Here is a 16,484-nt window from a genome sequence, read left to right as displayed (position 1 = left end):
AAGATCTTTCTCTGGCTCTCCTCCTCTCTGTAAATATGTGCTGCCTTTTCAATAAAAATAAGTAAATCTTTAAAAAAAGAAAATATATTTTATGTCCTGTATTCCTGTAGACTCCTCCTGTCAGTTTCTATTTGCTTTTGGATGGGGTACAGGGGCTTAAGGCAACATCTCACTTGCAGAGCCCTGCCACAAGCACTCAGATAGCATACACCTCTTTGGGTTCTTGCTGGGGACTGAAAGGGCTTAGAGGGGCTTGGACTTGGACAGAACCCTTAGAATATGTACACATTGAGACTGGATTGATATGAGGGGGGCAGTTCCTCATCCCTGGGTACTGGGATGTATGCAAAATCATGTGTGGTTCCCCCTTTGTCTCTCCCCCCCCAGAACAACAAGAAGAAATGGCAAATTTGGAAGCAATGAGTTCACCCAATTTTCCCTAAACCTTGATCCTTCCCACCCAGTGTAATCATTATTTAAAAATAAAATTAAAAAGAGAGGGGGAGAGAGAGGGTTGGAAAGGTGAGTCTATGGATGATTTGCTCAACTGCCTCCCCAACTAGAGACTGGTCGTGGGCACTAACTGACATGCTCAACTTCCTGGCAGAACCTGGTGTGTTCAGGGAAAAACCACAGCCAGGCCACCAAGAAGATTGTTGTCTGGGCCTTGTCCTCACCCTGGGGGAATGAAGACTAGCTCCAGAAACGTTACAGGCCATGACACGGATTCCTTCTCCTACTACCTGAAGGCTGCCCTGGGCACTTCTCTGACTAGCAGGTTACAGATGCCTGGATAGAGGGAGCAAAGAGCTTGTTGTCAGGTTCTGTCAGAGCAGGGCCCCCTCCTTTGAGAAAGAGCAAAAAGCACTGCTTTTACCCAGTAGTAGGCTGCCTGGGGCCCCTATGCTGCAGCCACCTTGCTCAGTCCTTGAACAGGTCCAGCTTCAATACTACCTACTGTTCAGTGGGGTGTTTGGACCTTGATGGTTTTGGGTCAAGCCAGTACAAAACACATTCGCCATGTCTTGCAGGAGGCCAGGCAAGTGCAGGACCAACTTAAGTAGAGTTGACATTTTTCACCCCAGGCTGAGTTTTGGAAATCCTGGTGGTTGTCTCTCCTTGGTCTGATAGCTCCTAAGCTCTGACTCGCTCCATTCCACATGTCTTCAGTGCCCTCATGTTGTCTAACAGAACAAATGGCCAAGATGGCCAAGAGGCCTTCACCACCGGCCATAGAAGCAGCCCTGTGCACTGCTCAAAGCTATCTTTTGCAAGGTGGAAATGCTTGCCTTGCCGCTGGACAAGGCTTGGCCACGCCCTGAATGCTTATTTCCCCTAAAACTTGGTATGTGCATGGGCCCAGCGCGGTGGCGCAAGTGGTTAAAGGTCCTCGCCTTGTACGCCCGGGATCCCATATGGGTGCCGGTTCTAATCCCGGCAGCCCCGCTTCCCTTCCAGCTCCCTGCCTGTGGCCTGGGAAAGCAGTCGAGGACGGCCCAAAGCTTTGGGACCCTGCACCCGCATGGGAGACCTGGAAGAGGCTCCTGGCTTCGGATCGGCATAGTATCGGCCCGTTGCGGCTCACTTGGGGAGTGAATCATCGGATGGAAGATCTTCCTCTCTGTCTCTCCTCTCTGTATATCCATGCCTTTCCAATGAAAAAATAATAAAAATAAATCTTTAAAAAAAAAAAACTTGGTATGTGCAAATCCTCCCTTGCCCCAATGGGTAGTATCGGCTGTGGGACTGTTGGGGGTGATCTGGCCAAAATGGAGCTCTCGCCACCTGGAACAATGCCTGTTTGGGAGAGATCCAGGAATCCTCCTTAGCCTAGTGCACCCTGACAGGATGTAAAGAAAAGACAGCCATCTGTGAGCCAGGCAGGTGCTTACCAGCTCACAGTCTACTGGGATCTCCACCTTGGGTCTTCCATCCAAAGCTCCAGAACTGTAACAAATGCTTTCATTCTGCTGTTACAGCAGCCAGGAGTGATCAGGCTAGGCGCTTGCTTGGCACGCTGTGGCCTGAGGTTCCTCCAGTTGCTCAACCAACAGGCCCAGGTGGGTGCAAAGGCACTTTGGAGAGGAAAGAAAGGGAACAGGTGGGCTGGGGATGCCACAAAGAGAGCGATAATTCAGTCTGTGGCTTAAGGATGGGACATGTGGGGGCTAAGACTTGGCAAACCTTGGGGCTACCTACAGTGAAGCTTCAGAGCCATCAGCTAACAGCCTACAAGACAGCTTATGGCTTTTGGTTCAGTCTAATAGGAAAATAAATGGGGCTTACCTGGCTAATCCTCCACCCCCAAGCACTGGGATTCCTTATAGGTGCCAGTTCATGTCCCAGCTGTTCCAATTCCCATCCTGCTCTCTGCCTGTGGCCTAGGAAAGCACTAGAGGATGGCCCAAAGCACCCATATAGGAGACTTAGAAGAAGCTTACAGTTCCTAGCTTCTGATCAGCTTAGCTCTGGCCATTGCAGCCATTCGGGGAGTGAACCAGTGGATAGAAGAATATCTTTCTCTCCATAAATCTTTGTTTAAAAAGAAATAAAGAAGTAAAGAAATGATACCAACAGGAAGATCACACAAAGACATCTGTGGAAATGTGAATGTACTGAGTGTCTGATACCACAGTAATGGGAAATGCTTGTAATTGCAATACATTAGGGCTTTGGTCTTTTCTCCCTGTTAGAATCTTATTTATTTGTCTGACAGGCAAAGAGACAGAGAGAATGTGAGCCCCTATCTGCCAAACACCTGTTAGACCAGAGCTAGCCAGGGCTGAAGAATGGAGCTGAGAACTCAATCCAGGTGTCTCGTGTAGGTGGCAGGCACCAATTACTGAAGCATTATGCATTGGCTCCCAAGGTCCTGAATTTGCAGGAAGCTCAAGAATAATTTACTAGAGGGCCTGGCATGGTGGCCTAGTGGCTAAAGTCCTCGCCTTGCATGCACCAGGATCCCATATGGGTGCCAGTTCTAATTCAAGTGGCTCTGCTACCCATTCAGCTCCCTGCTTGTGGCCTGGGAAAGCAGTAGAAGACGACCCAAAACCTTGGGACCCTGTACCCATGTGGGAGCCCTGGAAGAGCTCCAGGCTCCTGGCTTTGGATTGGCTCAGCTCCAGCCATTGCAGCCACTTGGGGAGTAAATCATTGGACAAAAGATCTTCCTCTCTGTCTCTCCTCCTCTCTGTATATTTGACTTTGCAATGAAAATAATAAAATAAAATTTGTTTAAAAAAATATTAATTTGGGCCTGGTGGCGTGGCCTAGCAGCTAAAGTCCTTGCCTTGAACCCACCAGGATCCCATATGGGAGCCGGTTCTAATCCCGGCAGCTCCACTTCCCATCCAGCTCCCTGCTTGTGGCCTGGGAAAGCAATTGAGGACGGCCCAAGGCTTTGGAACCCTGCACCTGTGTGGGATACCTGGAAGAAGTTCCTGGATCCTAGCTTTGGATCAGCATAGCATCGGCTGTTGCATTCATTTGGGGAGTGAATCATTGGACGGAAGATCTTCCTCTCTGTCTCTCCTCTTCTCTGTGTATCTGACTTTCCAGTAAATAAATAAATCTTTTAAAAAAATTAATTTACTTGAAAGGTAGAGTTACAGAGGGAGCAACAAAGAGGAAAGAGAGAAAGATCTTCTATCTGCTGATTCACTACCCAAATGGCTGCAATGGCTGGGGCTGAGGCAGTCCAAAATCAGGAGCCTAGGACCTGGAACTTGATCCAGGTCTTCCACGCAGGTGGCAGGAACCCAAGCATCTGGACCAAATCTGTTGCCATCCCAGGTGCATTAGCAGGGAGCTGAATCAGAGGTGGAGCAGCTGGGACTCAAACTAGTACTCATACGCCTGTATGGGATGCTGCTGGCCGAGGAAGCAGCTAAATGCAGCACCACAATGTTGGGACCCTAACTAGTCACTGATCCCCTAGGCCAGGTAAGTGCTCTGTTATGTATTTAATTTTTTAAAGAGTTATTTATTTATATTGGAAAGTCAGATTTGCAGAGAAAAGGAGAGACAAACATAATGATCTTCCTTCTATTGGTTCGCTCTCCAAATAGCCATAATAGCTGGAGCAGAGCTGACCTGAACCCAGGAGCCAGGAGATTCTTCTGGGTCTCCCACATGAGATCAAAGTCCCAAGGCACTGAACCATCGTCAACTGCTTTCCCAGGGCAACTGTGCTTTGCAGATAGACAAGGGAGCTGAGACAAAGTGGCTTAGAGTGGGAAAACCAGTGGGTATGTCTGGGTCAGACTAAGGCACCTGCCCACATGGGATACCTTGGCTGGGCTAAGTAGCATCACACCAGTGCCTACTGGCATACGTGAAATTTGAGGTTGGGGACCTGCCTGACTGGGCTATTCTGCAGCACCTGCCCATGAGTATTGAAGCAGGGATTGGGCCTCGTCAGCCTGACTCACAGCATCCACTAGAATGCAAGAGAGCTGGATCTGAATGCAGATTTTATAGGGGACCTGTGGACTCAGCTCTATGGGACTGCAGCACCTGCTAGTTTGTACAAGAGAGAGGATGGTGACTGGCTGAGCTAGGCTGTACCTCAGAACTTACCTGATGTTCTCGAGATGAGAGCTAGTGCTGGTAGGAGGCCAGACTGGCCAGGCTACAGCACCTGCTGGCATATGCAAAGGCCTGAACTGAGGGTGGACTATGCCAAGCAGGGCCACAGCATCCACCAGCACTCATGAAATCTGAGGCTGGAAGCAGTCGTGGTGGGAAAACTCCCCTGCTAGGCCACAGCTCCCACTAAGGAGCATAAGGGTACAGGTCAGGCCAGGTGAGGCTGCAGCATCCATCCGCATATAGACAGTTGTCTATACCAGGGCAAATGTTCCACTGCTGGGAGAAACCAGTCAGTAGAGGGCATTCTGGGCCTGGTTAATCCCAACTCTGTGTTAACTATTCCAATGTGCCTGCATAGTTACCTACTTTATTTTTAAGGGATCTGGGGGAAGGGGTGGGGTGCCCACTATGCCATGGCAGGTGCTCGCCCACCACCATTGCTACTGCCACAAGCACATGAGGTGGGGAAACATTTATTGCTAGGGGCTGGGGGACTGGGGATAGGTCAGAATTGGAGCCAATGAGGGCTTGTTTGACATATATAAGATGTTTAATGGGGGCTTCCATAGACTGGGCCACTGCCCACCGGCATACAATTACTTTCAGATAACTGAGAGAATTGAGATGGGTGAATCAGAATGGGAAATCCAGAGGCCTTCCCAGAGGTCAGCTCCAGGTCAGCTCTGCTCCAGCTATTATGGCTATTTGCAGAGTGAACCAGTGGATGGAGGACCTTTCTGTTTGTCTCTCTTCTCTGCAAATTTGACTTTCCAATATAAATAAACAACTCTTTAAAAAATTAAATACATAACAGAGCACTTACCTAGCCTAGAGGATAAGTGATTAGTTAAGGTGCCAGAGATCTTGTGCTGCCTACACACACAAGAGCTGGGGCAAGAGAAGACCAGGCTAGACTAGGTCACTGCATGAGCCAGTGCTCACAAGAGCCATGGTGGGGGCAGGTCTGGTAGAGGTTCTTCGGGGTTGCCCCAGTTGGCTGCAGCACCCACTGGTGAGTGTTGGGGATGGGAGCAGGCCTAGCAGAAAATATTTGTGGATCCTTCTGCTGGGCCACAGCACCCTCTGGTGCACACTAGAGCTGGGTCTGGGTATGGGCTGGGCTGGGCCAAGCTACTGCACCCACCAGTAACAGCTGGGATGGGAGATGGGCCATGTCAGGCTAGGCCATAACACCCACTGGTATGTCCATGACCTGGGATGGGTAGGGGAACTGTGGGATGAGAGCCAGGGCTGGACAAGGTGGTAGCACCCATCAATAAACATATGTGGGCTAGGTTTGGGAAAAGGCTGGACTGAGCTAGCTTGCAGCACTCATGGGTGTACATGAGAGCTGGGAGGGATGTGGGATAGACTGGCCTATGCCACAGTATATGCTAGCACACAAGGAAACAGGTGCTGGGCTGCTGCACCTGCCAGTGTGCATGTGAGGACTGGGCCTCCTTAGTTGTTGACACCCATGCAATAGAGAACATACCCAGATGCACATAAAAGACATGAGAGCCAGCTCATCTAAGCTAAGAGTGTATGTCAAATACATCAAAGGTGGATAGTAGACAGATTAAACAACTCTCCTGGGCCAGGCTTTGTAGCCAATGTCTAGATCTGTGGATACACCAAAATAGACCTGGTCAGACAATAGACGCTAGAAAGATTTTCTCAGCCTTGGTGTAATGATATTGACAACATCTCAGAAATATCAGGACTACTCAAGCGACAACCTTAGAACATTATTCCCCACAATGAGGTATCTAGGGTGACAGCAAATGATCATCTCCACCTCCAGGTCCTGATATAGTCTGACAGCAAGGAATAATCCACCCCTGCAACCCACCCCACCAGGGCACCCAGGAGAAGTGGGGGGGGGGGGAACTGAAACATTTATCTCATCACCTTCTTTCACACCACAATCCTCCCATTCTCATCAGAGGCCCGTATGAACATGCATCCCTCTCAACTATGTTATCATTATCACAAATTAAATTTAAAAAACTTTTAAAAACTTGTGTTTAATTTAGAGGTAGAGTTTTAGAGAGCAAGCGAGAGACAGCAGTGGGGGAGGGAGGATGCTGTGCGAAGAGCTTGCTTGCATCTACTAGTTATTGGTTCAGTCTCAAATAACTGAAACATCTGGAGCTGGGCCAGATTGAAGTCAGGAGCCAGGAACCCCTTCCAGGTCTCCCACGTGGGTGTAGGTGCCCAAGCAATTGAGCCACATTCTGCTACTTTTCCAGACACCTTAGAAGGGAGCTGGATCATAAGTGGAGCAAGCAGGACTTGAACCAGCACCCACATGGGATATTGGTTTAAGGTATCATATTGGCCCCTTAACCAGTATCTTAACTGCTAACTGCTTACTCCATATATTTACATTTCTGTTACTGATTTCTATTTCAGCTTGCCTCTGTCTTCCTGTTGAGCCTGGACTGTGATTTTCATGTAGCACTTGCCTGGTTTTGCTATTAAGATTACACTGCACATCACCTGAGGAAGATCCTCTTGTTCTGTTCTCAGGGAGAATTTGTTCTCTCTTGGGAGGAATGTTCTGTTTCTTGAATCTGGGTACGATTGCCTATGCATAAAACCATCTAGACTCGGCAATCCTTTGTGTGGGGGGGAAGATTTTCAGTTACTAATTTAATGTTTTCAATGATTACAGGAAAAAGCAGGCTTCTTTCCCTCCTTTTGAAAACATTTTATTTTAAATGTTTAAAAAGATTTTATTTAGGGCCTGGTGTGGTAGCTTTATGGCTAAAGTCCTTACCTTGCATGAGCTGGGATCCCATATGGGTTCTAGTTCTAATTCGGGCAGCCCAACTTCCCACCCAGCTCCCTGCTTGTGTCCTGGGGAAGCAGTCAAGGATGGCCCAAAGCCTTGGGACCCTGCACCTGCATGGGAGACCTGAAAGAGGATCTGGACTCTGTTACAGCCACTTGGGGAGTGAATCTTCGGATGAAAGATCTTCCTCTCTGTTTCTCCTCCTCTCTGTATATCTGATTTTCCAATAAAAATAAGTGAATCTTTAAAAAATGATTTATTTATTTGGAAGGCAAACCAACAGAGGGAGACAGATCTTGCATTTGCTGTTTTACTCCAAACACCCTCAACAGCCTGGCATGAGTGAACTCTAACCAGGAATCCCTCGTGGGGGTCAAAGACCCAAGCACTCGGGCCATCAGCTGCTGCCTTCACAGCCACGTTAGCAGGAAACTGAGTCAGAAAGAAGTACAGCAGCAGGCCTGGCACGGTGGCCTAGCAGTAAAGTCCTCATCTTGCACAAACAGGGATCCCATATGGGCACCGGTTCTATTCCAGGTGGCCCCGCTTCCTTGTGACCTGGGAAAGCAGTTGAGGATGCCTCAAAGTCTTGAGACCCTGCACCTATGTGGGAGACCTAGAAGAGGCTCCAGACTCCTGGCTTCAGATCAGCACAGCACTGGCTGTTGAGGCCGCGTGGAAAGTGAATCAACAGAAGTGAAATCAAACAGAAAGTGAATCTGCCTCTCCTCTTCTCTGTATATCTGACTTTCCAATAAAAATGAAAATAAACCTTAAAAAAAAAAAAGTGGAGCATCTAGGACCACTACTGGCACCTGGATGCTGTAGGTATCCCAAGGCTTGACTGAAACTGCTCTGCCTCTGACTTTCCAATGAAAATTTAAAAATAAAATAAATCTTTTTTTCCTATTTTTTAAATTTATTTTTGACAATCTTTACATAGTTAATTAGGGCACAAAGGTTCAAGAGCTACAGGCAAGTGGGTAAGACTATTGTTTCCACATTGTTTTTCCTGTATCTGGGGTAAAGGGGGAGATAAAGGGAGAAGCCCCCCCAGCCCCCCCACCCATCCCAGGCTCCTTGATGTAGAATGTGCTCTGAGGGCACTGCTCAAGTGGTTTTGATAGTTCAACAGTTATAAATTGCTGCCAATCTTGCCATTCCAAGCACAATGAAGTTGCTACAGCATCCACTGATTAACACAGTCCACCTTAGAGTCTCCGTTTGCCCAGTTTTTCACTGCCAACACATGGCTGGGGTAGTTGATTGATTTGTTTTGGCCTCTGGACATGGCAACCAGTTCACTGAGGCCTGTAGAGGACATCCAGCACCTTGGAGGGCAGAGCAAATTTGTCAGCCTCAGGTCAAGCTTTGACAGTGAGTTCTTGCTGAGTGGACACTCTAAGGTGGACTCTATCAGGCAATGGACCTTGGAAGGATTTCCTCAACATCGGAGCCGTGACATTAATGGAATCTCAGAACTTGGAGCAATGACGTCAACAGCATCTCAGAAGTATCAAAACTACTTAAGTGGCTCAGTGCGGTAGCCTAGCAGCTAAAATCCTCACCTTGAATGTGCCAGGAACCCATATGTGTGCTGGTTCTATCCTGGATGCTCCACTTCCCATCCAGCTCCCTACTTGCAGCCTGGAAAAGCAGTCGAGGACAGCCCAAAGCCTTGGGACCCTGTACCCATGTGGGAGACCTGGAAGAGGCTCTAGGCTCCTGGCTTTGGATCAGCTCAGCTCTGGCTGTTGTGGTCACTTGGAGAGTGAATCATCGGACAGAAGAGCTTCCTTTCTCTCTCTCCTCCTCTCTGTTTATCTGACTTTCCAATAAGAAATAAATAAATCATTAAAACACAATTAAACACACACACACAAAAAACTACTTGAGCAATATCCTGGGAACATGCTCCACATTGGGAATCCTGGGATGACATCAGGTGGCTGTTCCCCATGGCCGGCTACTGATCTGGTTGCACTGCTGGGAGCAGCCCTCTCCTCTGCTCTCTCCACTTTTCCCAGATACAAGAAGAAAAATGGAGATTGGAGGCAGTTGTTTTATCTACTTTTACCCATTCCTCCTCACCCTGATCCACAAGGGCATTCAATCTTCTTAACTATGTGAACATCATCAAAACTAAAGTAAATTTTTGAAAAAGTGTGGGTGGATGTTGGCAAGAATGTGGATTCCTCATGCACTGATGGTAGAGAGGTAAGAGTGTAGTCACTGAGGCAGCTTGACTGGATCTCCAAAAGTTCAGCACAGAATGCTCTTAAATTCTGTTCCTAGGAGCATACCTCAAAGAGTGGAAGGAAAGGATTCAACAGATACTTGCCCACAAAGGTTAAAAACAGCAATATTAACAATGCTGAAAGATGGATGGATATAGGGGCTAACTTTGTGGTGCAGTAGATAAAGTGCCAGCATTCCATATGGGAGCTGGTTTAAGTCCCAGTTGTTCTATTTCCCATCTTGCTCCCTGATAATGTCCCTGAGAAGGCACAAGAAAGTGGCCCAAGTTCTTGGGTCCCTGCCTCCCATATGGGAAACACGGATGGCATTCCAGTTTCCTGACTTAGGTCTAGCCCAGCCCTGGTTGCAGTAAACCAGTAGATGGAAGATCTCTGTTACTCTGTCCCTTTCTCTTCATAACTCTGCCTTTTAAATACATACAGTTTAAGAAAAGAAAGAAGATGAAAACAGATAAAAGTGAAGCAAAGCATAATATTTACATGATAGGATATCAGTCTCAAAAATGAAGTTCTGACGCATACTACACAATCTGGATGAATTCTGAGGACATTCTGCTAAGTGAAACAAGCTGAAAAAAACAAATATTCTGTCAGGAATCTAGAACATACATACAGTCAAAGATGAGAAATAGCTACTGGCTGCTTGAGGGGGGGGTGTCTCAGGCCCGGGCGTCTCTGGGGCCTGGGCGGGCACAGGGCCCACCCGCCACCATCATTAGGTGGGGGATGGGATTGGGGAGGGGTGCAACCTTGGGCCTGGGGGCTGGAACTTTCGGCAGCCTGCTGGCTGCTGGGGGGGTCTCAGGCCAGGACGTCTTCATGCTCAGATCCCTGACTCCAGTCACTGCATGCACGTGGTGAGCTGTCCCTGGGTGGCCAGCATGCCATTTGACACCAGGCTCCACCTGCTGGCTGCCCGGCCGGGAGCTCTGATGTTTTGGTTCTTTGAATCACTATTTAGGTAGTTCCAGGTTGAACCCACTGTGCTTCTGGGATGTGAATCAATCCTAAAGATTCCCAATGACAGTAACTCTTCCTTTGAAGAACTTATTTTTTTTAAGATTTATTTATTTTTATTACAAAGTCAGATAAATAGAGAAGAGGAGAGATCGAGAGGAAGATCTCCCATCCAATGGCTCACTCCCCAAATGAGCACAACTGCCGGTGATGTGCCGATCCAAAGCCAGGAGCCAGGAACTTTCTCCAGGTCTCCCACACAGGAGCAGGGTCCCAAGGCTTTGGGCCGTCCTCCACTGCTTCCCCAGGCCGCAAGCAGGGAGCTGGATGGGAAGTGGAGCTGCCGGGATTAGAACTGGTGCCTATATGGGATTTTGGTGCATTCAAGGCAAGGACTTTAGCCGCTAGGCCACGCTGCCGGGCCCTTAACAACTTATAATCACTGAATAATGCTGACCACTGAACACCAGTCCATGCAAAAGCTAAGGCTCGGGGCGTGTCTAGCATGGTCAGATCCTAGTACCTGAGAGTGTTAGATAAAGAGACTGGTCACATCAGGCAGGGCCATGACATTAACCAGCACACAAGAGAAGCATTTCTGGGGGTAGATTCTGTGGGGGATATGTGGGCCAAACCTTGTAGAAAATCTAGTCCCACTGGTTAGTTCAAGAGTTGGGGTGGTGATGGACTAAGTCAGGTGTGACCCAGGAGCCTGCCATCACTCACAGGTAAAGGAATTAATTACAGTCTGGACTGGTCAAGGCAGCAGCACCCGAATGTACATCCTGAATAGGGTGTGGGATGGGCTGGGCTGCAACAATCACCAGCTCATACAAGGCCAAATGGAAGGCCAGACTGCACTGGGCACTGGCCTAAAACCCACTGGCATGTATGAGAACTGGGTCTGGGAGTGGATCAAGTGGAGGAACTTGGGAAACTCCCCTGGTAGGTCATAGCTCCCGCTGGTGAACATGTGGTCCAGCCCTGGGGGTCAGACAAGCTGGGAAAGTAGCTCCAATGGCTGGCTAATGTGTGCATTGGTAATGGAACGGGGTGTACTGGGCAGGACTGAGCAAACCTTAGCCCACAAACAAAACTAGAAACCAGGATGGAGCACAGGTCCTGCCAGCTAGGCTCTTGACCCTACTGGTCTGCGTGAGCCAGAGAGGCTAAGACACAGTATATAAGGCAGGGGCCAGGATAGGTGAGGGGCTGCGCCAAGCTTAGTCAGAGCAACCACTGGAATACAAGCGATTTATGGCTGGCAACAGGCGCGGTTGGGAACTAAGGGGACACCCTAACTGGTTTGAGGTTCCCACCAAGGGGCGCATGGCCTGGAATCTGGGCTGTGTTCTGATCAGGAAACGGTTGTAGTCTCCCCTGGCACAAGTGTGGACTGGGACTGAAAGCACCAAGCCTGGCTAGACCCCAACACCATCTGGTGCTCTGGAGGACCAGGGTAGATGTGGAACAGACTAGGCTAGGACTCAACCTCTACTGAGCCATGTGTGAGCTGAAAGGGGGTATGGATGAGCCGTGACTGGGCTGAAACATCCAACAGCAACAACAAGTTTGGGTTGAAGGCCAGTCAGGAAAAGCTACTGTTCCTGCTAGGACAGGAGGTGGACTGAGTAGGGCTGGCTCACAGACCTACTGGTATGTGCAAAATCTGGCACTGGGAGAGGTTCTGATGGAGGAGCCTGGGCAACTTCTCTGGCAGGATACAATCCCTGCAAGTAAGTGCAAGAAGCATGATAGGAAACAACCCAGAACAGGCCACGGAAAGTTTCCCACTGGCATACGTTTGGCATGGGTTGGGGGCAGACCAGGCTGAACCAGTTCATGTCATCCACTGGCAAATCCAAGCACCAGAACAGAGTTGGGTTGGGCCAGGTTCGGTCAAGACAAAAACCAGTGCCAAGGAATGCCAAGGTGAGGTTGCCTGTACCAGATGTGACCACAGCGCCCAACCAGCAAGCATGAGAACAAGGAAGGGAGGGGGCAGAGCCGACAGGGGAATAAGGCAGGGTTCCTTTGCTGGACAGCTACTCCCGCAGGTGAGTGTGGGCTGGGATGGGGGCAGACCAGACTAGGCAGGGCTACAACACCTGTGTGCCTCATGTGGAGTAGATCAGGGAAAAGCCAGGCTGGACTGATTATTCCTACTAGTGCAAACAAAATTAGAGTGGGTGAGGGTTGTTTGGGCTTAGCCGCAGCATCAGCTGGCAGAAGCTGGCACTGGGGGCTAATTCTGTCAAGTCAAACCACAGAAATAACTGGAGAGTGCATAATCTGGGAGTGGGAGAGGCCTGGGAGGGAAATAGTGGGCTCATCCCTCTTGGGAGGGCTCGAAAACCAGGACAGGGGCTGGGGTGGCTAGACAGAGAGACACCCAACAGCATCTGTGTGGGCTGCATAGTGGAGTTGGTTAGATGGAACCAAGCTTCAAAACCCATTGACATGTACGAGAGCCAAGGGGCATGTGGGACAGACTGGACTAGTCTGCTACACATACTGGCAAACCAGGGTAGCAGGTGGGCCTGGTGGAGGTTATTGTGGGTCGCTCTGACTAGGCTGCAGCTCCCACTGGTTTATGGGAGGGCCGAGTATGTGCTGGGCAGAACCAGGCTGGACTGCAACACCCATTGGTTCCAGTGGAAGTCGGGGCTGGAAACAGAACCAACCCAGCAACTGCAACCACCAGCTGATCAGGGCGATGGACTGTGTTGGGCCCTGTACTTGCTAGTACATACAAGAATCGGGTCTGGGAATACCTTAAAGTTTCTTTGGTATCGAAATCGAAATGCTGAACTCAGAACCCTAACCAAGAAAAGGTAGATGACAGAACAAGTCAATCAACCACCTCAGCTACGTGGGCAGCGAAATACTGGGCAAACGGAGACTCTATGATGGTCTATGTCAATCAGTAGATTCTTCAATGACCTCATCGTGCTTGGAGTGGCAAGACTGGCAGCAATTCATAACTGTTGAACTATCAAAATCACTTGAGCAAGAATCTCAGAGCATGCCCCACATCAGTAACTGGGGATGGGTGGGAAACTGGGAGACTGGGTGGGGCTTCTCCCTCAGTATTCCCTTTACCTCAGATACATGAAGGAAACAATATGGAAATAATAGTCTTACCCACTTTCCTGTAGCCCTTGAACCTTTTTACCCTAATTAACTATGTAAAGATTGTCAAAAATATCATTAAAAAAATGAGAAAAAAAAAGATGAGAAAAAGCTGGGAGGTTTCCAGGGGCCTGAGGAGTCAGATTCTGGGGGTACACAGTTTCCATGGGAGAAGAGGGAAAAGTTTCACCGTGGAAGAGGCTTCAGACTCGCGGCTTCGGTTGGCTCAGCTCCAGCCATTGTGACCATCTGGGGAGTGAATCAGCGGATGGAAGAGCTTTCTGTCTCTCCTCTTCTCTGTATATCTGTCTTTCCAATAAAAATAAAGTAATCTTGGGCCTGGCTCCGTGGCCTAGCAGCTAAAGTCCTTGATTACACACAGGGGGATCCCTTATGGATGCCAGTTCTAATCCCAGCAGATCCACTTCCCATCCAGCTCCCTGCCTGTGGCCTGGGAAAGCAGTTGAGGACAGCCCAAATCCTTGGGACCCTGCACTGGCATGGGAGACCTGAAAGAGGTTCCTGGCTCGTGGCTTCTGATATGCACAGCACTGGGTTGCGCTCATATGGGGAGTGAATCATCAGCTGGAAGATCTTCTTCTCTGTCTCTCCTCCTCTCTGTATATCTGACTTTGCAATAAAAAGAAATAAATCTTAAAAAAAAAAAAAGTAAATCTTGAAAAAAAAAAAAGTTCCGCTGTGCATGCTGGTGCTGTGGTTTAGGCATTTGGTCTGTCTGGTGGGTGAGTGTCTGGGTTCAGTTCTGCTCTGTCTGGCTACCCGAGAGGCCAGAGGTCAGGAGGCAGCACAAGCAGCTCATGGGGCTGGATCCCTGCTTACCCATGAGTTTGGCCCGGTAAGATGCTCCCAGCTCTGGCTCCTGCCCAGTCACAGGAGTGGCTGATATTTTAAGTAGGGAACAAGCACTGGGGATATACTGATTCAGTTTGTCAAACAGATCTAAAAAATACACTTCAGGAAATAGTTAACACGGTTACTTTTATCCTAATTCAATAATCTTTAGCTATGAGGAACTTAGCCATGCAGGCTCTTTGAACGTTTGCCTGAAGGCTCTTACCGCAGTGCGCTGCTTGGAGACCTGAGGAGCGCTAGAGCAGCCGGGGGCCCCTCCGCGAGCTGGGCGGCCCGTGCAGCCAGGGTCCTCCCCGAGCTGGGGTCCTCCCCGAGCTGGGCGGCCCGAGCAGCCGGGCGCTCTCCCACCCCGGGATCCGCGTGCGGCCAGAGCAAGGCGCTCGGTGACCAGAAGGGGGCAGGCCAGGACCGCCTCTCCGCGCGGCCGGCCACGGGCTCCACCTCCCCGGCAGGGGCGGCTGGGCGCCTTTGTCTCCACCGCGGGAGGCTGCATTCGCCGGGGTCGGCGGCTGCTCGGGCCCCCGCACTGGGGCCGTGCAGGCACCGCGGTCACCGCTCAGACAGGCCGTAACGGCCCGTCCGCTCCCCACCCGTACTCGTAATCCCTGCTCTCGAGGGAGCCAGCCGTGCCCGCCCTGTATCCCATCCCGCTAGCAGTCATTTTGGATTCTTCTTTTTCCGATTTGAGCGTCTAGGAGGGCGTGAGCATACAGAGTTTGGAAAGCGGAACCGTGGCGGCCACACACTGCCGTGTTACCGCAAGCGCTCCCGTCACCTCCTTTCCCTCAGGAACCGACCCCTTTGTGCCTCTCTGCTTAGGTCTTTCCCGCGTTGAGAACTGCACGCAGATATACTTACCATCGCTGTCCCGCACGAAGCCTACAAGACGCGTGGACTTCCGACTGATGGTCAGATAGCCGAGCTTTATTAACATTATGAGACTTTTAATATACAGTTTGTTCGTTCTAGCAGGTTCCTTTCCTCAGTCTGTTAATTCCTGATCCGCTGCCTGGGAGGAAGCACCTCTCTTTGGTCTATTATTTAAATCTGCAGATTAGGGAACTTCCTATTCTTTTCCATATTAACCGCTCCTGGGGTCCTTTTTGCGGCATGGCAGATGGCTCTGGCTCGACACTGGCAAAGGTTAACAATGCTCTACCACACCACCATTAGACCTATGTTGTCTAACATTTCCCTGTTTTCGCGGAGGTGGAATCAGAAGCCAGGAGCCAGGAGCTTCTTCTGGGTCTCGCACACGGGTGCAGGATCCCAAAGGCCTTGGGCCGTCCTCGACTGCTTTCCCAGCCCCCAAGCAGGGAGCTGGATGGGAAGTGGGACTGTTGGGATTAGAACCGGCTCCCATATGATGTTCAAAGCGAGAACTTCAGCCGCTAGGTCATAGCACTGGGCCCCGCTGAATTTCTGCCATCTTGATTCTATCCTAGCCTTCATTTTATCGTGGTGGCCTCCACCGGCAAGTTTGCCTCACACTGCCTTATTATCCATTTGTCGTTGCCGGGGGTGCCCTGGGTATGGGTTGCAGAGAGCAGCCAGCCTAGACGTCGGAGTTCTGGGATGTTGTGGCACGCGTCACACACTCGGGAGGAGCCAGCTGAGCGCGCAGCCCTGGGCCCGGAACGTGGGCTCAGGCGCGCCCCACGAGCCTCCGCGACCCCTCGTGCGTGCCACAGTCGGGTCAGGGTCCGCTGACCCGCCGCCGGGCACAAAGGGCTCGCAAAGGCGAGCTCATCAGGCCCAAACCGGGCACCTGACTGCGAGCAGGGCGGCGGGAGTCGGCGCGTGCCGGGCCAGGCCTCACGGCGGCAGGTAAAGGCAGGCTCCGCCGGCCTCCGGCGCCCCGGCGAGCCCCGCCT

At 50.3% G+C, this 16,484-nt stretch overlaps 2 protein-coding genes across 2 annotated transcripts in view; both read left to right on the top strand.

Annotated features, from left to right (window-relative positions):
* The window catches only part of LOC121164584 (protein chibby homolog 3-like), a 46,760-nt gene extending 31,548 nt beyond the window's left edge, over positions 1–15,212 (top strand). The window contains exon 3 of the mRNA XM_040992726.1: positions 15,063–15,212. Coding sequence (XP_040848660.1) covers positions 15,063–15,212 — 150 coding nt within the window. The remainder of the gene's footprint in view (positions 1–15,062) is intronic.
* LOC121164484 (MRN complex-interacting protein-like) overlaps positions 1–16,484 on the top strand; it is an 813,414-nt gene that overhangs the window by 202,759 nt on the left and 594,171 nt on the right. The window lies entirely within an intron of this gene.

The sequence above is a fragment of the Ochotona curzoniae genome, unplaced genomic scaffold (assembly GCF_017591425.1).
Source record: "Ochotona curzoniae isolate NIBS_2020 unplaced genomic scaffold, NIBS_Ocur_1.0 contig_1031, whole genome shotgun sequence".
In the NCBI taxonomy this organism is placed as follows: Eukaryota; Metazoa; Chordata; class Mammalia; order Lagomorpha; family Ochotonidae; genus Ochotona; species Ochotona curzoniae.
The sequence above is the reverse complement of the archived record's forward strand: the minus strand, read 5'-3'. Positions and strand labels throughout refer to the sequence as shown.